Genomic DNA, 24,793 nt, shown 5'->3' with positions numbered 1-24,793 from the left:
GAAAGCCTGTCCTCTGAGAAGCGGCTGGATCCAGCCCCAGAGGCCCCTCTTCTCAGCCTGCTCCCTGGAGGCCCCCTACCGGAGCAGGGATGACTGGAGGATGAACAGCCTCATATTCTACCAAGCAGCACATGCGGCCAAACCTCCCGCCTCTCTGCTCTGAGATAAGCAGTCCTGTGTGCCCGTGTGCGGGGACGGGAGGCACACGCAGGCGCTGCCCCGGACCCCACGCAGGACCCAAGATAGGGAACTCGGGAGGACAGGAAGGCCCGTGGCCCGGCTTCCATCTCCCACGGGACCCCTGTGGTCACAGGATGGACAAATGGATGCCGGGGTCTGTCCTCTGAGGACTGGGTCACTCCTAACTCAAGCCCAGCAGCTACCAGGCCTGCTGCTCTCCCTGCCCTGCCCCCTCCACCATGAGCCAGAATCCGGGGAAATGACTGGGGTGCAGGCCTGACGGCCCGGCAGAGTCCCTTGAGGACTTCCAAGGGATCCTGGCCCTTCCCGGTCCAGCCAGGGGAGCAGCTGGCTGAGCTGGCCCAGTGGCTGCTCCACAGGCAAGCAAAGCCAGAGCTTTGCTTCTGAGACCGTGAGCTGCTTTTTATCAGAAACGAGCCATTAAAGACTCCCTAAGAAACAGAGATTCACATCCACAAGGATGTGATCCTCTTCTAACGGAGGCGTGGGGAAAACTGCCTTTCCGAGGCCTCCCTCCACTGCTCTGTGTTCGGACCCCTCGCCCCAGGCCCCCTGAGAGGAGGGGCTGCCCGTGGGAATGAGGGCAGACAAAGCCACCAGGCCGGCCCCATCCAGTCCTGGGAACCGGGAGCCAGGACCACAGGGAGGGAGTGGGAACAGCCCCTTTCCTCCTGGCACAGGCCATGGAAAGTGGTGAAAATCCTAAAATAGGTCAAATCCCGCAGAGAATTTGGACAGACATGTCTCGGAACCCAGATTCTCCAAAGAATGCAGACATAGTGACGTGGGGAGCCTCACCCTGTGTGCGGCACCCACGGGCCCCAGGCGGCACCCAGAGGCCTGAGCACCCCTGGGACCGAGAGCACTCAGGGCCAGGGCTTCTGCGGCTGGGCGGCCCATTTGGTACCCACGGCTGGGAACCCTCCAGAGCTCCAGAAGTGGGGAGGTGATAGGTGAGGACTGAGGAGACCAGAACAGCTGACCGCCGCTGAGGTCATCGCATCATCTCTGGACCTCTCTGAGCCCCAACATTCTCTCCTGTGAGGGTGCTGGTCGCTACACCTTGGGGCAGCTCATGAAGACAGCAAACAGCCAAGGCACCACGTGCTGTACCGCCTGGAGCTCAGGGGCTTCACGTTGTCGGCAAAAGCCCACGGACCATGCTGCCGACGTTCCTTTTCCCTCAGACAGCTGCTCTGGGGCCCCGGCTGGCTGGCTGCCCTGCGCTGGGCGGGGTCTCCGAGGTGGTGGCACAGAGCCCCCGCTGTGCCGGTCTGCCGGTTCGGAGCAGAGCAGGAGGCCTGTCCAAGCCCCAGCAGCTGACGGCTCAGATCGAGGTCCAGCACACCCCACTGTGACGGGCCTGGTCCCTTACCCGCTGTGCAGACTGACATCCCCGTCAGTGGCTAACAGCCCAGGCCAGACCCCACATTCAGTCCCCTCAGGCCTCGCTGGGCGCCCTGGTCTGTAGTTCTCCAAGGGGGTCGGTCAGATCTTGGCAGTAGGTGGTCTGAGCTGGACACAAAGGCCCGTCTAAGGGGGCACCTCTACCACACATGCCCCTCCTCTGCTGCTCTCCCCTCTGAGCAGTTCCCTCCTCCATCTGCATCTCCCAGGACAAGGGGGTCCTGGCACACCGTGGGCGGGCAGGACCTCTGTGCTGGGCTGGGCGGGCAGCTGGTCACCAGCGTGCTGCCTGCCCTGACCGTCCTGCCGCTGTCCCTGACCCGGCGCAGGAGACCGCCGAGCGCTGTGGGCAGCACCCGAGTGCCAGGCTGGCCACGTCCCAGACGGACAGGTGGGCCCGGGGGCCTGTTCTGGGCCGGCACCCCAGCCCTCCCTTTCGGAGAGGAAGATGGGGAGGAGCCGGGGAGGAGGGTCATGGAGCAGGACTTCAGAGGCCCCCCTGCCTTTCCTATCAGGAAACACATCCTGTTAGTGTCTGGCTGCGGCAGGCAGCTATTTGTTGCAGTTGGCTACGCCCTCCAGCTCACCAAAAACAGCCTCAAAAACAACCATTTCCTCTCTGCCGAGGGACAGAGGGAAAATGCACGCTTGCGCGCGCGCGCTCCCATAGACACACTCTCACACACACACACACACGCACACACACACACTTCCCCACAGCCAGCTCGCTGCTTTCCAGGACCAGCCGTTCTGTGTCGGAGGCACCAGGCAGGGGCTCAGGCAGCACAGCGGCTGCTGAACCCGCGCTGCTCCCTGCGGCCCCGCTCAGAGCCTGCCTCCCGCACGGGCCGTGCTCGGAGCGCAGCCGGCTCTAAGGAGTGAGGCCGGCTGACAGCACGCCACCGCCCGTCTCCTCCCCAGTTACTCTCCGTTCTCCCGCGTGGGGGGCAAGAGGCCGCCCGCCTCCCCCGGCCTCAGCTTCCCAGGAAGACGGCGCATCCAGGACCCGGGGCTCTCGCTGGTGCCCTGCGTCCTGCTCGGGATGGGCCACGTGGCCACCTGCAGACCGGGTCTGTCCCTGCTCCAGGTGCAGGAAGGCGGGTAAGGAGGACCGTGAGGTGGGCTCACCTGCACCTGCCGCACGGCCCTTCCCGCCCCTCCGAGAATGAGCGGTGATGTCCTCTAGCCGCCCCTAGCCGCGTCTTGGTTCCCCCGGGCCACAGCAGCTGACCAGGACTGGGACTTTCTCCACGAGTGGTCGGCACCAGCAGTCAGCGATGACTGTCCAGAAACTGGTGGCCACGGCCGTGCTGGTGGCCCTGGTCTCCCTCATCCTCAACAATGCGGCAGCCTTCACCCCCAACTGGGTGTACCAGACGCTGGAGGACGGGCGCAAGCGGAGCGTGGGCCTCTGGAGGTCCTGCTGGCTGGTGGACAGGGCCCGGGGAGGGCCGAGCCCCGGGACCAGGCCCGGGCAGGCGGACACAAGGGACTGCGAGGCCCTGGGCTGGGGCTCGGAGGCCGCAGGCTTCCAGGAGTCCAGAGGCACCGTCAAACGTAAGTGCTCACTTTTCTGTCTCCTTTTAGAGCGGGGAGGGCCCGCCAGCCCTGCGTGGCATGCAGACGACGTGGGTTGAGTGTTTGCAGACGGGTGAGGGGTGCTTTGGTCTGAGGGGCAGCGCTGGCTCTTGGGGAACCGGGTGGGCCCCGAGCTCCATGCCCACCCTCCCCTGGCAAGCCACAGGCACACTTCAGTCCTACTCAGCTCAAGCCTGCCTCTGTCCTTCAGGACAGAGTTCTCTTCACGGGCATACACTTGCTAAAGAACAAATGCATTAGCCAAACCAAAAAAAAATATATATATATATATATATACATTTTTTCCCTGGTGGAAATTAAGATTGTTAACAAGAAAAATAAACAAGAAGCTCAAGAACACATGGCTGAGTTCTGACTTCATTCCAGAGCCGCCAGGGTGCTGAAGGTGGCAGGCAGCCCCGGGGAGAGCCCGGCCCCTCTGCCCCTCCTGGGTGTCGCAGGCCCCAGCTGGCCCCGAGGGGCACTGGGTCTGTCACTGCTCGGGAAGCTGGGAACCTGGCTTTGAAAGCAGGATCAGGGTTCACCTACACAGTCATGGAGGCTGATGGGCAAAGTCTCCCAATGACCTAGCGGCTCTAACTTCAAGGTGGGTGTCCTTGGTTCTGAGGGCCGCGCATGTCTTTAAGGAAATGGGACACACACGAGACTGCAGCTGGGCCTTGGCTAGGCGCTGTCAAGGGGGTCCCAAGTCCCCACGCAATGCCAACAGGCGACGTGCCGGTGCGTGGCTGTCCCCAGCCGCATGGGCTCGGAACCCTGGCCTGGGACGGAGACCGGGTGGAGGATGTGGTCCCATTTCACAGACAAAAACCGGAGGCTGCAGGAAGCACGCGGCTCAGCCAAGGTTTCTGGGGGCAGGTAACCCACTCTGTCTACTCGGACTCCCAACCACAGCCTGAGGGGTTGTCGGTTCGAAGGGTGGCTTCGGACACACAAGCAGGGAGCAAAACGTCTCTCTAACGGATCAAGTGCACGAATGACCTCAGACTTCCCTCGGAGCTCTCAGAACCCAGGGACGTGTGGGGCACCGGATAGATGCAGGTGGACTGGGTGTCTGTAACTGGCTGGTCCAGATCGATCCTTCTGGTAGGGAACTGTCCTGAGGAGCAATGAGAGCCAGAGGCCCAGCGTGGAGGGGGAGCCCTGGGCCTCAAGGATTCTGCCCCGGACCCCACGCTGACCACGTGCCCGGCCCCCCGTATGTCCATTCCCTCTGTCCCCAGGCTAAGGACTGGTCACCTCAGGCCAGGACACACAGGAGTCCTCCTGACCACCACACAGCCAACCACGCTGCGCTTCCCTCCTGCCCCACTGTGTGTCCTGAGCATCCCCACTCACCCGCCCTGGTTGGCTGTCCTTCCCAGACCACTTGCTAAGCTCCCTCACCAACTTTTCCCCCCTCTTAATCCTCACCTGAGGGTATTTTTTCCATTGATTTTTAGAGAGAGTGAAAGGGAAGGAGGGGGTAGAGAGAAGGGGAGAGAGAAACATTGATGTGAGAGAGACACATCAACTGGCTGTCTCAGGCATGCATCCCAGGTACGTGCCCTTGACTGGGAATTGAACCTGTGACCTTCAGTATGCAGGCTGACACTTTAACCACCAAACAACACTGCCAGGACCTGACCAACTTTAAAAATATCCTCCCGCCATTGCTATGGTGCTTGTGGCAGCTACCCTTAATGGATCTCTGAGCATCCAATATTTATCCAGAACAAGGGAAATGTCTACAGAAGCTTCTCTTGAGCAACAATAAACTGAGCAAAGTGAGCCAACTTCACACCAGGTCCCTGTGACGTGAACAGGGAGCAGTGAGCCAGGACCCTGGCCTGGGGGCCGGGGGCTGGGGTTCCTCCACCGCCTTAAATCGGGCCGGTGCCCAGTCTCATTAACTCTTAGGAAAAGCCCAGCCCACGCTGTGCCCACTCCCTGGCTGGGCACAGAGACGAGACAGCAGCAGGGGGTCCCTGTGCGCTGCCTGTTGCCTCTACACAAACACCTCCCACCAGCCAGCTGTCGCTCGGACAAATCATCTCGTCCGTGACAGGGCGGTGGGGTCTGAGTTGCAGAGCTGACGTCTGGCGCACAGTTCGATCCTCAGTACCCATCTAGGGACGCCAAGGGGACGCGCATGTCCCTGGTCACACATCACTGGCCCTGCTTTGCCCAGAGAGCCGGGCTGGCCCAGGGACTCCAGACCTTGCAGCAGGCAGCCAGGGCAGCTGCTGGGGACAGCAGGAGGCTCTGGCCAGCTCTGAGCCAGAGGTCCTGGCGATGGCCTCTGGCAAACATCTAGAGGAGCCATAACTCAGCTTCGGTCAGGGATTGTGTGCTGCGGGGGGTGCTGAGCAGAGCGGGCAGCGGCACAGGGGCCAGCCCAGGTCCTCCGCTGCCCCCAGGTGCCCTGGGCCGGCCTTGAGGATGCTTCTGGGCAGGATGCAGCGACCAGGTGGCTTTTTCCTTGCTGTGAGGTTTTTTTGGGGTGAACATGGGAGGCTTGAGGGCCCCCTTTGGCTCCCAAAGAGATCTCACAACCTAACTCCGGTGCCAGTCTTACTCTGGTCCTGTTCTCTTCATCATTTTTCATCTTTCTATATCCCATGCATCCTGCCAGGCACCTGACGCTCTTTCTCTGAAGCGAGATGCATCAGGAATAAACGTAATTAAGTCCTGGACACATGCCCGGCCCATAGGTGATGGGTGCTCTCCGGCCCCAGGTGGGGGCCTGAGTCTCCCTGGAAATGGAGGTGGACGGGGTGTGGGCCACATGCTGCCCGGCCGATGACATCCGTGCACATTCACATTGGGCTCCTTCACATCCAGGCCCTGGCTCTGGCTGGTGTGGCTCCTTTGGCTGAGCATCGTCCCGTCCACCAGGAGGTTCCTGGTTCGATTCCCAGTTCAGGCACATGCCTGGGTTTCAGGCTTGATCCCTGTGGTGGTGGTGGTGGTGGTGGGAAGTGCAGGAGGCAGCTGAGCAATGTTTCGTTCTCACATCAGTGTTTCTCTCTGTCTCTCTCCCTTCCATTCTCTCTAAAATCAATAAAAACATATTAAAAAAATTCCAGGTACTGCTGCCCAGGCTATGCACACGGGCAGTGCTGGAACCTGGAAAATGCCTGGGCGTGGTGGATGCCGGCCTCGGAGAGGGATCTCCTCAGGCGCAGGGCCAGTCTCTGAGCGCCAAGTCCCATCCTTACAGCCTCTGGGCGGCTGCAATATGGGTCTGCGAGGACTTGGGCAGGGCCTAGGCGGTGGCTTGTGAGCTTGGGACCCGCAATGGAGCCACTGCCGGGTGTGCAGCGCAGGGCTGTGTGCACAGAGCTGCTAGGAAGGATGACGCTGGATGCCCAGCGGGCAGGGCAGCAGGCGGGACCCGGGAGGGGTTGGCCAGGGTCCCCGGTGCTGTGCCCTGGCTCCGGGAGCCGCGGTCACGTGGTCTCTGCACCAAGATGTGCTCCCCTGGTGCTCGTGTCCACCCCAGGCCACTCCCCTCCTCAGCCGGCAGTTCATTCACATCTTTCCTCACCTGCAAGGCTGAGCTTGGGAAACCGGACGGGCTTCTCTGGGTCTGGCTGTTAACCTCCGTCGTGTGTAACAGCCTCATCTATGAGGTCACTTCCACCCCCTAAGTTCTACATCTTTTAGAGAAGCAGAGCCCGTGTACAGTCATAGAAACGGTAAAAATAATTGCAAAGAAAATCAGGGTGAAGAAGAAAGGGGGAGCCCCAGCCTCAGTGTTGGGGGCGGAGGAAATCACAGACCCCAGGAGCACCGCCGCCTCTCTCAGCCCCGCGCCTGCTCCTTCCTCCCAGCCCGGACCCACCCCAGGCCAGGCCTGGCCCTGCTGGCACCCGGAGCCCCTCAGCTTCGCCAAGCCCTGCCTCTGGCCCTGGGAAGGGTCAGAGAGGAGTGTCAGGACTTACAGCGATGGCTGTTGTTTCTATGGTTACTCTAAAGCAGTGGCCGGCAAACTCATTAGTCAACAGAGCCCAATATCAATAGCACGACGATTGAAATTTGAGAGCCACATTTTTAAAACTTAAACTTCTTCTAATGCCACTTCTGCAAAATAGACTCGTCCAGGCCTGGTATTTTGTGGAAGAGCCACACTCAAGGGGCCAAAGAGCCGCATGTGGCTCGCAAGCTGCAGTTTGCCGACCATGGGTCTAAGGATACAGATTGTGAGCTCGGTTATGGGGAAGTACAGCTCGCTTGGGTGGGGGGCTGTGCCTGCGAGAAAAGTGATTGAGAGAGCAGACCCACAGCGCTCAGGAAGGTGAAAGGCTTAATTTGGTGGTGACTGTCATGCATCTAGTGCCATGTTCTCTCTCTCTCTCTTTCTCTCTCTCTCTCTCTCTCTCTCTCTCTCTCTCTCCCCCCCCCCCCCCTTTCCTGGCACTTGGCCCTGGGCTCTGGGATCTCCTAGAAGCTGCTCTTGCTTCCCAGGAGCGGGGCCTCTGCCACTGTCCTCTGGCATTCATCCTGGCCCCAGAACCAGTGTGCCACCCCCAGGCTGGAACGGGCACTGGGAGGAGGCCTGGGACTAGGGAAGGGGGAAGTCCTTCAGGCTGAGAGTGACAGACGGATGGCAAGAAGGAAGCAGCTGAGACACAATGGGGAGGAGGGGCGCTCCCTCCATGGCGGGAAGTGGCACTGCACCTCCATTCGTTTTGACTCTGGCTGCCAGAGAGAACCCTCCCAGCCTGGCGTGGGGGTGGGGTGGGGAGGGAGACCAGGAGGCTGGCAGACCTCACTTGGCTCTGTGGTGGCCCCCGAGACTGTCCAGAAGGGCCGTGGGAAGGGACCCGATGCCCCTGCCTGTCCTCTGCGGTTCCCCCGCAGCACTGCTCCATCCTCCCTCTGCCCTGTGTGCCCGTCCCTTGCACCTCACTCCTGGTCTGGGCGAGGCTGGGGAGAAGAGCACACGGAGCCTGGGTTGGGGGGCAGAGGGAGATCAGTGAGGCTGCAGTGCAGACGGAGGGATGCGCCCCAGGAGGAGAGAGACCCAGCCTGAGCCCCCGCCTGCGCTGACCGCCTGCCTTCTTTCCTCTCGCCCCTCCAGTGCAATTCGACATGATGCGAGCCTGCAACCTGGTTGCCACGGTGGCCCTCGCTGCGGGCCAGCTCACCTTCATCCTGGGGCTGACGGGCCTGCCCCCGCTGTCGCCGGACTCCCAGTGCTGGGAGGAGGCCATGGCCGCTGCGTTCCAGCTGGCGAGTACGTACCCCCGCGCCCGAGGGGCAATCCAGCGGCAGCTTCTGTGGGGGCTGGAAAGCCCATTGTGGCCTCCTAATGCCAGGCGACCCGCTTGGCCACCCTCCTGCCCACCCGTCCCTGTGGGCAGGAGCAAACAGGAACATGCCTGGGGGTGGGAGTGCAGCATTCGAGTGCAGTGGTTTTGTATCTCTAGCGTGGCCCTCGGCCCTTTTCCATTCTGAGACAAGGTGCTGACTGGGGATGACGTGCTGTCTTCCAACGTCCGGCTTCTAGCATCTTCTCTGCCCCCGAGGCCTTTGTGGCTGTGGCCTGGGTTCACGCCCTCCGGAGAGGGTGCGGAGCCTGCCCTGGGCAGGAGGGCGAGTGCCACCCTAGCCTATGCCAGGCGGGGGAGGCAGCCAGGGGCAGGGCCAGGGGGAGTGAGCTCTGGAACAGCTGGGAGGCCCCCGCAGCCCCCGGGGGTGGCTGTCGGTGACCGGGCTGGGCCTGAGCCCCCGTGTGGCCTGGGGGGTGAGAGCCGGGGTAAGTGATGGGATTGCTCCGAGGTCACGTGGTGGCCGTGGAGGCAGCGCGAGGGGCTGCTCTGCTGGAGTCTCCCGACCTCCGCTCCTTCTGGCCGGCTCAGGGTTAGCCACCGCGGAAACCTGGATGCGCAGGCTTTCCACTACCCACTGGGGGAGAGTTCGGCCCGTGGTCCCAGGGGGCAGGCTGACGAAGTGGCTGACGTGCTTGGCGGAGAACTGGTCCCGGTGTGGAAGGTGCAGTTCCAATGAGCCCGGCAGAAGAAACCGCCGGGAAGTCAGAGTGAATCATTCTAGGAATAATGGGTCCCAGCCCTCATCCTTCTGGGGAACACGATTTCCAGCCTGAGGCTGAGGTGCTCTGGGCCGGGAAGCGCCTGGGTGTGACTGGAAGGGCCTCCGCCCGCCCGCGGATGGCAGGCGGTGTGGTCCCGAGCAGGCCACCTCCCCGGGCTGGACGCAGCAGGGGCCAGGGAGGGCCGACCAGAGGGGAGCACAGGGCTGGTGTGAAGGGGACCGGACTGCATCCTGGCTCCATCACTTATTGTCCACGTGAGCCAATCCACACTTGGGGTCACCCAGCTGCAAAGCAGGGAGGAAGTCTGCCCCCCACTGGACTGACTCTGAGAATTCCTGAGGCGGGAGGACGGCTCGCTGAGCACCCTGCCTCCCCCCTCCTCCGTGGCTGTGGGGGAAACCCCGCATTCCAAGAGATTGAGGAAAAGTACCCATTTGCCCTCTGCTAACCGGGGGCTGTGAAACAGAACCGGGTTCTCGCCTCAGCGAATCAGCTCGTTGCTATCACGTGGGACTATCTGACATTCCATCCCTTCTAGAAGGAAGTGGAAGATTTTGAGACGTGATTGGAAAAGCTAGATTAAAAACAGACATTTTGGTGGCGTGGAGGAAATGAAAGTAACATTTCCTGATCTGAAAATAACTCTTAGCAGGATAATCAAATCACTCAACTGCAGTGTTTCTCAAGAATTTCTTTGAGACATGTATTTAGGGATATTCGGAGAAATACTGCGGGTTTGGTGTGAAACTGACATCTTACTTCCTGCAAACTCTTATTTTAGAACAAGGCAGTGTTATTTACAAATAACATTTTTTTAAAAATTCAAAGGGCGGGGGAAGCCCCGTGAACTAAAACCGAGTTGTCCTGTAGCAGCCCTGGCAGCGGGAGGGCTGCCCGAGGCCCGGGCCTGCCTGGGGGGGGCGGGGAGCACGCGCTCCTCCTGAGCATGTCCAGGCCAGCACCGCCGCTGGAAAGGTCGGACCGGGCTCTGCTGACAAAGTCAGGCAGAGGCTGACGGAAAAAGCCAGGAGCGGCGAGCGGCAGCCCGCAGTGTCCCTCTCGCCTCCCAGGCAGCCAGCCTCTCCCCTTGGTGTCTGCCCGGTACTCCCAGCAGGTCTGTTTTGCCCAAAAAGGAAATGCATTTGGCCCTGTTTAGACGTGTTTCATTGACAAACAGTACAGAATGCAGCTACGGGCCTTTCTTCTATCATGCTGCTAATTTTAGAGTTAGGTTTTTTCCTGTGCTCCGGTCTGTTTTAAACAGCCAGGGAGAGACTGGAGGGCGCCAGGATATCCTGTCCCAGGAGGGGGAAATGCCTGCTAGTACCTGTTACGCAAGCCAACCTTGAGTCCCCAGTGCCGGGCCAGAGGGTGGGCAGGGGAGGACCGAGGAAGGGAAAGCACATGGCGAAACGGGGGCCGGGCACAGCTGGGGCCAGGCAGAGGCGGCACATGCTGCCAGCCGGGCGCCCTGGCCCTGCCTCCCGAGATGGGTATCTGCCCACTTGCTCATTCATTCCCAGTAGCTTCTGGGCACAACCAACACTCACACGGTGCCTGGCCTGGCTCTGTGCGAGGACAGTCTCAGCCCCTCAGAGCTGCGGCTCCAAAGGGCCAGGTCGCATTGGGGACCCGACAAAATGGCCGTTTTCATGGATCAAAACCTATGACATATCAGCCATTTCACCCCATCAGTTTGCTCTATCTCGTTCAGGCCACCGCATACAAGTGTCTACTTTCTTTGCAGCATTTTCCAAGAGTAATTTTAATTTACCTTAAAGGTGAAAAAATTTCCTTTCTGCCCCTTATTCCATCCTCACCCCATAAGCTGGATGTGCTGTGAAAAGCTGCATTTTCCCTGGGGAAAGCACTCCGCGTGTTAGCCCCACGGGGTGTCTAAGAGCCCCTGGAAGCCGGGGGCAGGAGAGGGTGCAGCCAGCAGGGAGGGGCTCTGCAGTCCTGGCCCTCCCTCCCCCCAGCTCTTCCTGTTATAACCAGTACATGGCAGACACCAACGGTCAGGCTTCCCTCTCTCTTTCTCCTGCCACTCAACTGCTGGTAATCCCACTTCAGAGCGCAGAGCCCTCTCTGGAGGCCACGAACAGCGAGGCTGCGACCACGTGCCCCTCGTGTTCTGACACCAGAGGCTCCTGCAGGGGGGAGGGCTGTGGGCCATCCCAGCCCCCGAGCCAGCAGCTGCCATGTTTGGGCCTTGCCTTGAGGGCCTCCCACAGGCGCGAGCTCCGATCGGACTCACTCTAACACCTTCCTTTCTCCGTGACCCTCCTGGCTCCTCCTCTCGCTGCTGCTCCTCTGTTTCTTCATGTCTGTGGCCTCACTGATGTATGCAGAAAGGCAGTCAGAGCGAGGAAAGCAGCGCCGAATTTGTGGGGGGAGGTCAGAGGGTGCCACCACGAGAGGTGGACGGCCTTTCCCGGACCCCGACAAGCGCAGATGACCACTGTGCGGGCTCCTGGAGCAGGAAGTGAAACTGGGGCGCAGGCTGCAGCTGAGCTGTGGGCCTCGGGTTCAGAGAACAGTGGCTTTCCCAGGCGTGTGGGGAGAGTGGGCACGAGCCGGCGCCTGGCTCTGGAGGCGGCGCTGACCGCAGGCCTGCAGCCCCTCTTCAGTTGTGGTTGCTGCTGTCGTCACTCTGACTTTCCACTGTGACCCTGCAGGACACCGCACTGAGACGCTCAGTCCCCAGACACAGCCTCCGCCTGAGCTTGCTGCGAGAGCCGGAGCCCCCTAGTGCGCCCCCAGCCCATGCCATGGGCAGACTGTCCGGGGCAGAATGCTGCAGGGGGTTGGGGGGAGCCTTGGAGTTTTCCTAAGTGGGACCTCCTGCAGCGGCCCTCACTGTGGGCTAGCAGGACTGACTACTATGGCCCTCGGCTGGCACTTTTAGGTGGGACAAATGATCTGGCGGCTACCCAGGGCTCTGTACTTGGGTCAGGTTGCGTCTTTGAAGGGTGACTCCTCGGCGCCCACTGAGCCTCGGGGGCAGTGCCCTGTGTGCCAGAGTCCCAGCCTGAGAGCCTGTGGCCGCACGTGCTCCCTCAGGCTGGAAGCATAGCGGGTCCCTCTCGGCTCACCGTCCTTCGTCAGTGCCTGCTGGTGCTCTCCCTGGGGTGGAGGACTGCACCCCACTACTGACAGCCCTGGGCTAGTAGTCTGTCCCCCTCGTCTTGGGAGCCAATGTCTTGCCTGATGACAAGATGGGGCCATGCAATGGGGGTCCCCACGACCAGGCTGCTCATGTACTCCTTCCCTCAGCCCTCCTCTCTCACCCCCACTGCTCATCAAAGCCTGAACGTATGCCACCTCCGATCCATTTTGGAAAATGCCAGTATATACGTGAAAAAATTCCCTAGTGCTGCCGCATCAAGGACCCTAGAAATGGTGTCCCGGGCTGTACCCCTCCATGCCTGTGACACCCAGAACACAGTCCCTTCGCAATGTCCCAAAGCGGGCTTTCCCCAAGCCATCTGCCCTTACCCAGCGCCACAGGGCTGCCAGCCACACATTCCTCGCCCTGTTTCTTCTGAAGCATGTGGCTGACCTCTCAGGCATCCATGGGCTTCTTATCCTAATATTCGGTATTATTCCTAGTTTATGATTTATCCACTCTCATCATACTAACCCTCACCCTCCATCTCTGTGGAAGTTTCAGTCTGGCCTCCTTGTCAATCATGTGAGCGGCCCTGGACCTTCCTCTAACTTACAGTTTTCCTCAAAGTACAATAACCACAGCGAAACGATGCAGGTCAAGTACTAACGGTGTCCGGTGCTGCACCCACCCATCTTTGCGGAGGCCGGCGGCTCAGGTCTCATTCTGAACTGCCTTCGTAGCGGCCCTGGGCTCTCCTTGGGACATCCCCCCAAATTCCTCAACTCCTCTATGGGGCTGCCCAGCAGGCCAATCCCTTGTGCTTCTCTCCCAAAGACGGGACCAGCACTTGTCTATCGCTGGCCACTTGTGACCCAATTTCCTAAGACTGGCACTGGAGAGTTTGGTGTCACCTGCAAACTGAGCTCTCCCCTGCACATGCGCGCTGCGGCCGGGATGTCAGTCCTCCCATGACCACCTCCGGCGCCAGGCTCGGGGCTGCGCTCCTTCTCTGGCCTCGGCCAGTCCCCTCGAGAGCGTAAGCAGGATGACTAAGAGAGGGGTTTACTGAGGAACCCGGTCAAAAGCTGCTTTAAAAGCCTCACGTGGACTCGTCTGCTGGCTTCCTCTTTCCATTTCTGGAAATCATTAGAATTTTTCTCACTATGGCAAAACCTATAAACACACAAGGAGCCCCTGACCCCCGCCCCTGAGAATGCTGATTTTCTCAGTCCTCTGAGGCCAGTCGAGGTGATAAGTGGTAATTGTCTTGGCATCTCAGGAGTGAGGGGGATTCTGCTGATTTCTTGGGCTCAGGGCCTTCTCAGAGGTTTTGTGTTTTACAATACACAGGTGTGTTGCTTGGTCTGGATAATTTTCTGTCTTCTGCATCTGTGTCCCATGCCCCAGCCTACATCCCCACTGCACCTCTCATTTCTTCCTTCTCCCTTTTCTCACCGCTGCTCCGAGCCCGGCTCCTACCGGACGTGTCTGATTGTATCAATCGTACCATCTTCAGTCTGTCCTTTCTCCAGAACCCGTCCCCTAGGGAGGAACACTGGACAGCCACTGTTTTCCTGCTCACAGCGTAGGAAGATCCCAGCCACAGCTGTGCCTTGAGTGGATCCATTAACTGGCTAGTTTGCTCTGCAAATATTCTCTCTGGAAGCCTCAGCCAGAGCTGCCCGTTCAGCGGCCGTGCATGCGGAGGCAGGTGTGCGGGGCGAAGCTCCGGGGTCAGCCCCACGGCTTCCACTGTGCCACCTGCGTGTGCTGACAGTCACTCCAAAGGAAGGCCCCGTGACAGACACGGCCGCCCTAGGAAGCGGGCAGGAAGGAAGAGAAAGGAAAGGGCGCTCTGCAGGCTGAGCTGTGAATCACACTGCCCGCTGGGAGGCCGGCTCACAGGAAGGGGCTGCTGCCTCTGCAAACAGAAACCCCTGCGGATGGAACCGGCCCCATGAGCAGAATTTGGTGTGTTTGCTAAAACTCTCCCCTCTGGTCTGTTTCTGGACAAACAGTAACCTCACTGCCAAGTCTTTCCAGGGACAACTCTGAAGAGAGGGGGATCTATTCAGGCTGCAACAGAAACAGAAAATCTGAGGTTGACCAGCAAGCCCCATACCTAGCTCAACACCATGCCCCCCTCAGCCAGGGCGCTCCATGGAAGCAAAAGGCTAGTGTGATTTCAGAACTGTCTGTACAGGTGGTTCCTGGTGTCTGGGCTGAGGCTGGTGGTGCACAGGGAGCCCACAGGCTCTGCCTTCCCATGTCTCTGTGGTTTTTTACTGCTGACACATGGCACCCACAGAAGACCCCACGCTGCCTGAGTCGCTCAGTGCCCACAGCCCCGTGGCTAGGGCAGGGTAGGCGATTGTTAACCCTGGGCCCAGTGGACACTGTCTAGCAGCTGTCCCTGGCGAGGAGGGTGCGAGTGTCCTGGCACCGGCCCTGCCACGGAGCCGCCGTGGGGCCTGGGCGCTCCCCGCAGCACGGCCCCCGTGCCCACTGTTCCAGAAGGTTCTCTGCACCTTCCTGGTGCAGAGGAGGGTTTTTCTAAATGTGTTTTTGTTTTTTGTTTTTAATGTGAGGGAAGCAAACCCCTTCTCTGACTACATGCTGAACTAAAACAATGCAAAGCCAACACTGATCTTTACACAGAGTAAGTCATGTAAATGTAATAACGCTTCCTTTCTACTTCACCTCTGAGTGACACCAGCTGGGAGGTGAGACTCCCACTCCTGTGCTGACAGCAGCCTGTGCTGCTCACGGCTGGACTTTCAAGACAATTGATGAGATAGAAGGAGGCACCACTCGTCCAGTTTCACTCTGCACTGACGCCATTTGTCAGGCTGTGCACTGCCCCTGCCCTGCCATCTTTATCACTTTCCTGATGGTGTTTTCAGGGTGAGATGGCAAAACCCAAGGTGTCTGTGAACAGGTGAATTTACACTTCTTTTTTCTTTTGTTAATCCCCGCCTGAGGATATTCCCATTGACTTTGCTTGCCTCCTGCACATGCCCCAACCAGGGCTAGGGACTGAGCTGGCAGCCCAGGTATGTGCCCTTGACTGGGAATTGAGCCAGTGACCTGGTGGTGCCAGTGACCAAGGCAAACAGACACTTCTTGAATAAGTTATCCATACCCTGAACGTTCTTTCATCTTGGAATGGGAAAAACAGACACACTCTGAAACCTCAGTCTGTGTACCTTCTAGGCAACATAGCTAAACATAGAGAGGAAATAATAAACGGATTCCAATGGTTACAAAATCACAGCCTAGCCCAGCCGGGTGTGGCTCAATGGTTGAGTGTCAACCCAGGAACCAAGAGGTCACTGGTTCGATTCCCGGTCAGGGCACATGCCTGGGTTGTGGACTCAATCCACAATAGGAGGCAGCCGATCAATGATTCTCTCTCATCATTGATGTTTCTCTCCCTTTCCCTTCCTCTCTGAAATCCATAATTTTTTTTTTTTTAAATCACAGCCTACCTTACTTTCAAAATACAATAGTGATGTTAAGAAGTGACAGTACAGTTGAGTAGCCCTGAGCTGTGGGCACAGGACAGCATCCGAGTCTTGCCACTCTGCTGGGACTGTCCGGGGGTTAGAAATCTGCGGAGAGTTCCGGGAGTTAATATCTGCACCACTGGGCGCTCAGAGTGCTTTCTCCACACGCTGGTCCCCGGTGTCGCAGGCTGCTCCCCGGGAGGGCTCGCCCCGCCACCATCCCTGCTCACTGGCAGAGCTGCGCCCTCACTCCCACCGCGTGTTCTGTCTCTTTCACAGGGCAGGCCATGCTATAGTGACTAATTTCATCTTTATCGCCCCCAGAAGAATGCCAGGTTCCCAAGGACAAGTCTCTGAGCCTCAGCCCCCCTGCCCTGCCCCACGCACACAGGAGTGGAATCTCAGTAGGTCTGCCAACCACACCGTGTAGTAACCAGCGCCAGGTGCCAGCACGGCAGCCCGGCTGCACGCTCAGTGACATCCTACTCAACTGTGGGGGCCGGGGTCCTGTCCCTCTGACAGGCTGTAGTCACCAAGAGGCTCAGAAGAGCCTCCAGTCAAGATGGCAAAGTTAGTTACAATTGCAATTGTTTCTTAATAATAGATTAATGTAGTAAAACAAACGAGAAAAAGAAGCTTAGAGGACTTGCTATGGAAGCTGCTATTCATCACGTCTTCCTCCCCAGTGACCACACTTCTAGAACATTCTACTCTGCATTAGGGGATCTCCTTGGGTTTGTCTCAGAATGGGTGACTCTCTGAGAGGCTGAGATCAATAGTGGGCCGCACTCCAGCTGCAGGGACAACAGCTGGAAGAGGCACCGTGCTGTGAGCTTACACGGAGTGCCGAGGGGCCCGGGACCTGATGACAGAGGCAGCCCTCTCGTCAGGGCTCTTGAAACACAGGGATGGCAGCACCAGGAAAGCCCTGGAGGTAGAACTTGGCATCGCAGAGGCAGGGGAGGCACCAGTGTGGCTGCAGAGAGAGTGACAGAGACGGGGCGGCCACAAGAGAAGGGGAGGGGGTTTGAGGCGGGGCCGGGCAAGGCTGAGGTACGTCCGAGGGCAGCAGCTGCCACACAGAGCATTTGTGCGTGGGGGGCACGTGATGTGTGTCTTCCAGAGCTGACGGTGCGCTTGGAGGAGAAGCGTGCATTAGTATTAGTATCTGCTTCAGAACCGGCTGTGGAAAGGTGAAAGCAGAGGCGGACTGCCAGTGTCATGACGGACCGTAGGAAGTGCTTGTTAATGAAAGAATCTAAAATTAGGTGCACTTCTAAGATATTCTAAATGGTTTATTGTGAACTATGTACGCAAAGAACTCAGTGAAACATGTGTGCCCTGGTAAGACATGAGGAGGCCGCCTCTCCCCCGGGAGGTAACTGCTGCCTGAACTGCGTCAGCCACTCCCTGTGTCTTTTAAATTCTCACCCAAGGGTCTTTTATTGTTTTTAATTGAGAGAGAGAGAGAGAGAGAGAGAGAGAGAGAGAGAGAGAGAGAGAAACACCCATCAGTGGCCTCCCATACATGCCCCAACCAGGGTTCAAACCTGCAACCTAGGCATGTGCCCTGACTGGGAACTGAATCTGTAACCTTTCGGCGTAGGAGATGATGCTCCACTGACTGAGCCACCCGGCCAGGGCTCCCTGGTTTTTTATACTTTTATTCCCTCTTCGGGTTTTCTTAAAAGGCAGCCTGGTGGCTGAGCCTGTGAGAACCACACACAAAGGGCACGTGTGAGAGCTGTGTCTCCGGGACGTCCTCTCGGCACCAGGTTTCTGCGCCCACCCCAGAGCAGCGGGCTCCCTTTCCCGTCCCGGCTGCCCGGGGCCACTGTGTCCGTGGACACGAGTTTCAGACACTGCACATTTGGGGCACAGCTGTTTCCTGGGAGAGCAGCAGTTTCACTCCAGCCTAACCCCCAGGACAGGAACTGCAGATCTAAGGCAACACCATGCTGCCCTGAGCTCCCGCTCAGTGAGGGTGGGACCCCGCCGTTCGAACCTGAGCCGCACTGTGTTCCCTCCCTTCCTGATCCTGCCCATCTGGGAGTGTGCGCCTTTCACTCCTTTCTAGAGCAGGGTCACCTCTCTCAATCCAGCTCTCATACTTCACACGTCTCCACTGAAAGATCTGGAAGGTAATTAATTCTAGGTCCTCTCTCTGTGTTCCTCAGTGATGTGAACCAGCCTCAAGACAGGAATTGAGCTGGGAGAGCGGGTTGCCCTGGAGGCCAGAGAGGCCCAATTCTCTCTCACTGTTCTGTTAGGACCAATGATGCTGTACAACTGCAGCCGAAGCCACGTGACAGGTTTTTAAAATATTCTTATAACACACCCAACACAAAAAGAAGCTTAGTTTAAGTAGAGAGAAACAGCCAACCAGCATGGCTCAGTGGTTGGGCATTGACCTATGAACTAGGAGGTCATGGTTGGATTCCTGGTCAGGGCCCATGGCTGGGTTGCAGGCTTGAACTCCAATAGGGGGTTTGCAGGAGGCAGCTGATCAATGATTCTCTGTCATCATTGATATTTCTATCTCTCTCTCCCTCTCCCTTCCTCTCTAAAATAAAAAAAAAATATATATATATATATATATTTAAAAATAATCCGAGGTAGTTTTGCTCAGCCTGCAGACTGAAGGGTCCCGGGTTTGATTCTGATCAAGGGCACATGCCTGGGCTGCAGGCTCGATCCCCCCTGGGGGGCGTGGAGGGGGCAGCCTATCAATTAATTTCTCTCATCATTGATATTTCTATCTCTCACTCTCTCCCCCTACCTCTCTGAAATCAATAAAAAAAATTAAAAAGAATTCTTTTAAGATAAATAAATAACTAGAAATGGGTTTCAATCACAGCAGAGGTTAAGTGTCAGTGTCCCCCCTCAGGGTGTGTGGCTGCTCTCTGGGTAAATTCCTTCTGGTGGAGTTATTACCTTCTGGTAAATTCCTTCAGTGCTGCCCTCCCCGAGGGCTCCCCCGGGCCTTGCTGGGGGCCCCCTCCAGTCAGGGCCTTGCTCCTCTCCTCTCAGACGTAAGCTGGGTCCTAACTCCCTCTCCCAAAGCTCCCATCCTGCCCATCCTTCTGAGTCTTGTTGAAACCAAGCATAACAAGCTCCCTTGGGTGATAAAAAATGCCCAAAGACAGTAAAAATGAGGCGGACACATAAAGCATTTTCATTCTTATAACGCGAAAAAGGCTGCAGTTCCTGTCCGCACTAATGCTAAACTCGGTGCCATTAAATCGTGGGCAGAGGATGCACCCTTCCCTGGGAGAGAGAAATGACAGGGTTTTTTTTTGTCCGTGTGCATGACAAACAGAATTATTTTTAACAGAAAGGAAATATCCAGAAGCTTTCCATGTATAAAAAAGCTCCACAGAGAACTGTAGAGAATTACAATAGAGATTAGTCACTGTCACCATTGTTTAGGGCATGACTGAGGTAGGTGAATGTTTAATTCATACGTTCTAGAAGGTACGTGATGATGAGACCATATGCTTGTTTTTAGAAAATTCAAGCCTGTCCCCCACACCACACCCCAGCACTAACGTGTACCCTGGTTGGTAGGACCGTTAGCTGGCATCGCGGCGGCTCTCCGGTCCGGCCACGCTGGGTGTGCATGACGCGGTTTCCTGAGGAAAGCAGGGGAGGCCGTGGGGTGGGACGAGCAGGAACAGACGTATGGATGTCACAGTGCAGGGCAGGCAGGGACCATAGCAACAGCAGCCTGGCCAGAGCGTAAGGCAGGGAACGTGGACGGGCCTGGGCGGGGCCAGAGTCCCATCTGGACATGCTGGGTTACAGAGAACTTATGTCTTTGTCAGGCATTTTGGTTCCTCGGCCAGCCCACAGAGGGTGGGGTGCTGGGGGAGAAGATGGGGCTCCCCCGGCCTCCCAGGGCTCTGCTTCTGCTTCTGTCCTCACTCTTGCTAGCCATGGCTCCGCTCAACCCCCTGGCCCCCTTCTAGTTTCCTCTGCCTCATTTAGCTCCTCCCAGCTGAGAAGTGTGACCATCTCAGGGACAGGACCAGCTTCCTGACAGCAGAGCAGTGGTGGTCTCTCCCCCATCCCAGTGGTCGGGGTTTCTAGCCTGGATTCACAGCAGTGTTCTGGGTGAAAATCCTGGCTTTCCTATTGCAAGAATTAATAAAATCAAGTCTCTGGAGCTCCTTAAAGATAATATTATTAAAGCAACGATGCTGTGGTATTACCGTAGCTATGAACTAAATGTGAACAAGTTTGGCCTAGTCGGTGTGGCTCAGTGATTAAGCGTCGACCGATGAACCAGGAGATTTTGGTTAGATTCCTGGTTAGGGCACATGCCAGGCTTGCGAGCTTGGTCTCCTCTGGGCGGGGGTGGGGTGGGGGTGGGGTGTGTGTGTGTGTGTGTGTGTGTGTAGGAGGCAGCCTGTCAATGATTCTCTCTCATCACTGATGTTTCTCTCTCCCCCTTCCTCTCTGAAATAAATAAAAAAATACATATTTTTAAAAAACACTACATGAAACAAACTAAAAAATAAATGTGAACCAGACTGTGGGAACTGCCATCAGTGGAATACTCTGGCCACGGTCCCAGCACAGCCCCCTCCCCTTCTAAACAAATGCAACGGGGTGGGGGGCAAGAGAGATAATGGGCGAGAGGGAAATTCCAGAACCAGCTGCATCTGTTTAGAAGTAAGAGGAGAAGCCAAACGCGCCAGCAGGAGACTCGGACACATCTCCGACCTCAGCTCTGCCCTCTGCCTAAGCATGCAGGCTCTAGGCCACCTGGAGTTCTGAAGAAAAGTCTCTATTTCCTTTAGAAGCAAATGCTAAGAACGAGAAAAGGCCTAGGAACAGGAATTCAGACCAAGTTAAACACCAATCCAAGTTGTTACTAAGTGGGATTTAGAAAACTGTCTGTTTCACTTCGAACCGGGTTTGTTTGGGGTGAGGGAGAGCGCGCGTCAGTGCCCCCTTCACGGGGCGGTGGGCTCCGGAAGCAGCCTGACCCCTGGAGGGTCCAGGAAGCACGCATGGCCGGACTGCTTTCTCTAAGCCCCGAGCAAGGATCCGGCGCAGGGCTTAGCGGGCGCACACTGCACCGCCCACCCCCAGCTACAGACGCAAAGGCCATGACAACCCACGTGGGCCCGTGCAGGGCACCTCCGCCCCGAAGGCCAGCACTGGGAACGGGGCTCCCCTCCAGCCCGGGGCGCGCAGAGGGCAGGGCAGAAGCACAGCTGCCTGGAGCAGGATGCTCCGCAGGCTTCTCCTGGCAGAGAAAGGCTTTCTCAGCACCTGTCTCTCACTTACAGGTTTCATCCTGGTCATTGGGCTCGTGACATTCTACAGGATCGGCCCGTACACCAGCCTGTCCTGGTCCTGCTACCTGAACATCGGCGCCTGCCTCCTGGCCACCCTGGCCGCCGCCATGCTCATCTGGAACATTCTCCACAGGAGAGAGGACTGCATGGCGCCCCGCGTGATCGTCATCAGCCGCTCCCTGACGGCTCGGTTTCGCCGTGGGCTGGACAACGACTACGTGGAGTCGCCGTGCTGACGGGTGCCAGGCAGGGCCCTGCCCAGCACTGGACCAGTGTCCACGGTAATGGAACAGTCTGGAAACCAAGGGACCGCCTGCGTGGAGGCGGCGATTCCTATGGTTTCTTCTATATGCATATGTACGATACACAGGTATGTTTACTATGTTTATATAAATATATGATCATATATCGTCTGTGCCAGCCTCCCCCCGACCCACTCACAACCTGGCTTAGCGCGCACGCACGTCGCACGGCGATGGGCCCGAGACGCACGTGAGGGGCGCAGGGCCCTGGTCTGGGGTTAATTTATTCTGTGCCCGCTCGGACGGGCATGGGCAGCCACCCTCTCTTCAGAACACCCCGGCAGATATTCTGGAAGTGGCTGTATTTTCCTCGAGGGGCTCAGAATCTATAATCAGATGGTTACGGCTTTAGGACAAGAAGGAGTTAGTAGTGTCTGTCTGTGCCTGATTATTTTTCTAAGTTAAAATAAAACAGAAACCTCTTACCACTGTCTAAAATGTGTGTTGTATCTCCTTACACCGCCACGTGGTAAAAGGAATTTGGTCTATTTTATGTGTTTTTTGTGGGTTAGCAGTAAGAGAAGGGTTGAGGCATTTTTAAAGATCTGGTGGGAGTGAAACCTCGGGTTACTCATGTCCTTATTCTCGTTTCTGGTCAACCGAGCCTCAGTCGCCCACGCTCCCTCAGACTCTGCATGCCGTGGCCATGCGCTGGCAGATCCACAATGAGTGGAGCAGGACAGGAAAGTCTATTCGTTTAAAGAAATTCAGAGAGAGGCCCACTGCCCCCACATAAAACCATTGGCCTCTCTTCAGTCAAACACTTGGTGGGCGACACCTTCACGACGCTACACGATTTCCAAACCACCCGGCTCTTACACCTGTTCAGCTGAACAGAAAACATTAAAAAACTGGCCCACATCATCAATGACTGCCTGATGACACCTGTAAGGACAGTCCTTTGGTAACTGCATGGCTTGACCTCTTGCCACCTAGAAGCAGAATCACTGTCGCCTCCTCTGGCCCAGGAAGTTGACCCTGGGCACCGGGGGTGCCATGCAAAGCCAGCGTAAGGCCTGGCTGTCGCTTGGCTGAGCCTTCGACCCCAAGAAACTTTTAGCTTTGTTGCCTGTAACGTTCCAGAGAAGTGAGGTGGCCAGTTTGGAATTCAAAGACCATATCGCTCCAGGATAGTCATAACAAATGGTCCTGCTCACCATCTGGGGTATGCGGATGCGAAGAGTCATAAAGCAATTGAGGATGATTTAAAAGCATCCATGGCCTAATCATCTGTAATAAAGCTAGCAGTCAGTGTAGATACAGCCAGATGCCTGCCCTACAACCAGTAGGCTCATGGGAACATTTAGATCTGAACTCCCTCCCTTTGAGTTCTTTCCTACAATGGATCTGCTCCAAATCATATGCTAAAAATAATTGTGTGTTGTTTTTTTAAAGAATAATGAAATATTTAAGGTGTATAATTTTAATAATATTATGTATATGATTATATAAATGTTCATTAAAGTTTTAAAGTTGGCCAAGTGGTTGATTATAGCCTGTGATTGTGTTTATATGAAATGAATAGTGAGCAGAGAAAGGCTTGGCTGCGCCATCCAGCTACTCAAGTTCACTTCCAACAAGAGTCCTCTTGTCCACAGGGCCAGTATTGGAAAGGCCTCCCAGCTGGAACAAGGCTAGGCCTGTTTTAGAAAAGAAGCCAAGGAACCAGGGTCGCACACTAATTTGAAAGGCGCTTCCATGTTACTGAAACCATCACTGCTGATGAAGAAGGCTCGTTCCAGGCAACTTAATTTTCCATCTTTCTCTTGCAACTTTTGTTGCATTCTGTAATAATTTTTCTACCCTTTCAAGACTGAAAGCTGTCAAATGTCCCTGAGAAGAATTGCTGAATTCTCTCAGGAACAGAGTGGAAGCTGCTTTTAGACAGCTTTGATTGACTTTTTTCAGAGTAATTTTAATTGCATTTTCACTGTACTGTTTTGAGTGTTTATTATCAAACTAGAGGCCTGGTGCATGAATTTGTGCACAGGTAGGGTCCCTCAGCCTGGCCAGCAATCGGGGCTGATCAGGGCCAGCCGGCCAGGGTAGAGGGACTGCAGGAGGTTGGCCAGCCACAGGAGGTTGGCCGTAGCAGTGCACTGACCACCAGGGGGGCAGCTCCTGCATTGAGCATATGCCCCCTGGTGGTCAGTGCACATCATAGTAATCGGTTGACCAGTCGTTTGGTCAACCGATCGTAAAGGTTGCTTAAGATTTTATATATATAGATCCATTTTTTGTTTAGTAGCAATTGTTCCCAGAAGGACAGGTATTACAAATATTTAGCAACTGCAGAACTTTCTACTAGGAAGTGTCCAGACACTATAAAATGAATCAAAATAACTAAATAACAGCCCAAGAGGCTCTAAGCATGGCAGAGGCTGAGAGCCAGGCTCACCTGCTCCTTACACCCAGCTGTGTTGCACCAAAACTCACTGCTCTACAACACACGCCAGACGTGTCCTGGTGCCTGCATAAGCAGTGGCATTTCACTGAGTGAAAAGACAGAGAATACAGCATGACAGAGTCACAGAGGTGTTAATGATCCTTAGAATCTCATATAGAAGGGGACAGAAAGTAACAAAAGAGTGTACACATCCCTTCGACACCTCTGAGAACGGAATTCTTACCTTTTGATGAGTTTGATAGATTTGAAAGCTTCATCCATGTCTCCAACGGCGATGAAGAAGCTGAAGTTGAGCATGGCATTCCGGGTGGCCTTGTCGCAGTCCTCCAGCCCCACGAAATCTCGCAGGGGCCTCCTGCCCACCATCTGGGGGACGCGGTTGTGCTGGGCATCCACCAAGTTGTCTCTGTCTGCTTCTCCTGGCTGATTGAGAAAGGGCACTGATTATTTGTCAGTTCATGTACAGCTAATATCTACACTAAGCCTCTCTCATATGTCAGCTATGGGGGTCCCTCTGCAGGAGGGACAGTCAGCAGGAGGCCCTGGCAAATGCAACAAAACCAGCCCTCATTTGAAATGAGCTTTTGGCTCTGGTTTCAGATATCAGATAAACAAAGGCAAGTATATGCACAGGAAATGATTTTTCAACGTCTGGTTCCCTAATATCAACTTTTCGAAAGTTACAAAATAGTTGTGAAAATCCCCAGCCCTGACTGGTGCACTCAGTGGTTAGAGCATTGCCAAGTTCGACTTCTGGTCAAGGGTACATACCTGAGTTGCAGGTTTGATCCCCAGCCCCAGTCTGGGTACAAACAAGAGTCAACCAATTGATGTTTCTCTCTTACATCATCACATCAATGTCTTTCTCTCCCCCACCCTTCCTCTCTCTAAAAATAAATGGGGAAAAAAAATA

At 56.4% G+C, this 24,793-nt stretch overlaps 2 protein-coding genes across 4 annotated transcripts in view; one reads left to right on the top strand and one right to left on the bottom strand.

The window, feature by feature from the left end:
• IFT140 (intraflagellar transport 140) overlaps nt 1–24,793 on the bottom strand; it is an 86,507-nt gene that overhangs the window by 16,607 nt on the left and 45,107 nt on the right. For all 3 annotated transcript variants that reach the window (XM_036408875.2, XM_045571472.1, XM_045571471.1), the window contains exon 18: nt 24,104–24,303. In XM_036408875.2, coding sequence (XP_036264768.1) covers nt 24,104–24,303 — 200 coding nt within the window. The remainder of the gene's footprint in view (nt 1–24,103; nt 24,304–24,793) is intronic.
• On the top strand, nt 2,213–22,867 carry TMEM204 (transmembrane protein 204). The gene is made up of 3 exons (XM_036408884.2): nt 2,213–3,165; nt 8,273–8,428; nt 21,163–22,867. The coding sequence occupies exons 1-3, from the start codon at nt 2,886–2,888 to the stop codon at nt 21,405–21,407; spliced, it is 681 nt and encodes a 226-aa protein (XP_036264777.1). The 5' UTR covers nt 2,213–2,885; the 3' UTR covers nt 21,408–22,867.

Source organism: Pipistrellus kuhlii, unplaced genomic scaffold (genome assembly GCF_014108245.1).
Source record: "Pipistrellus kuhlii isolate mPipKuh1 unplaced genomic scaffold, mPipKuh1.p scaffold_m20_p_4, whole genome shotgun sequence".
NCBI lineage: Eukaryota > Metazoa > Chordata > Mammalia > Chiroptera > Vespertilionidae > Pipistrellus > Pipistrellus kuhlii.
The sequence above is the reverse complement of the archived record's forward strand: the minus strand, read 5'-3'. Positions and strand labels throughout refer to the sequence as shown.

What these genes read in the sequence shown, in the direction of transcription:
- TMEM204 (XM_036408884.2), top strand. Translation starts at nt 2,886, where the DNA reads ATGACTGTCCAGAAACTGGTGGCCACGGCCGTGCTGGTGGCCCTGGTC. An exon ending in GTCCAGAGGCACCGTCAAAC is followed by an intron (nt 3,166 to 8,272) that starts GTAAGTGCTCAC and finishes TCGCCCCTCCAG; the next exon opens with TGCAATTCGACATGATGCGA. An exon ending in CGCTGCGTTCCAGCTGGCGA is followed by an intron (nt 8,429 to 21,162) that starts GTACGTACCCCC and finishes TCTCACTTACAG; the next exon opens with GTTTCATCCTGGTCATTGGG.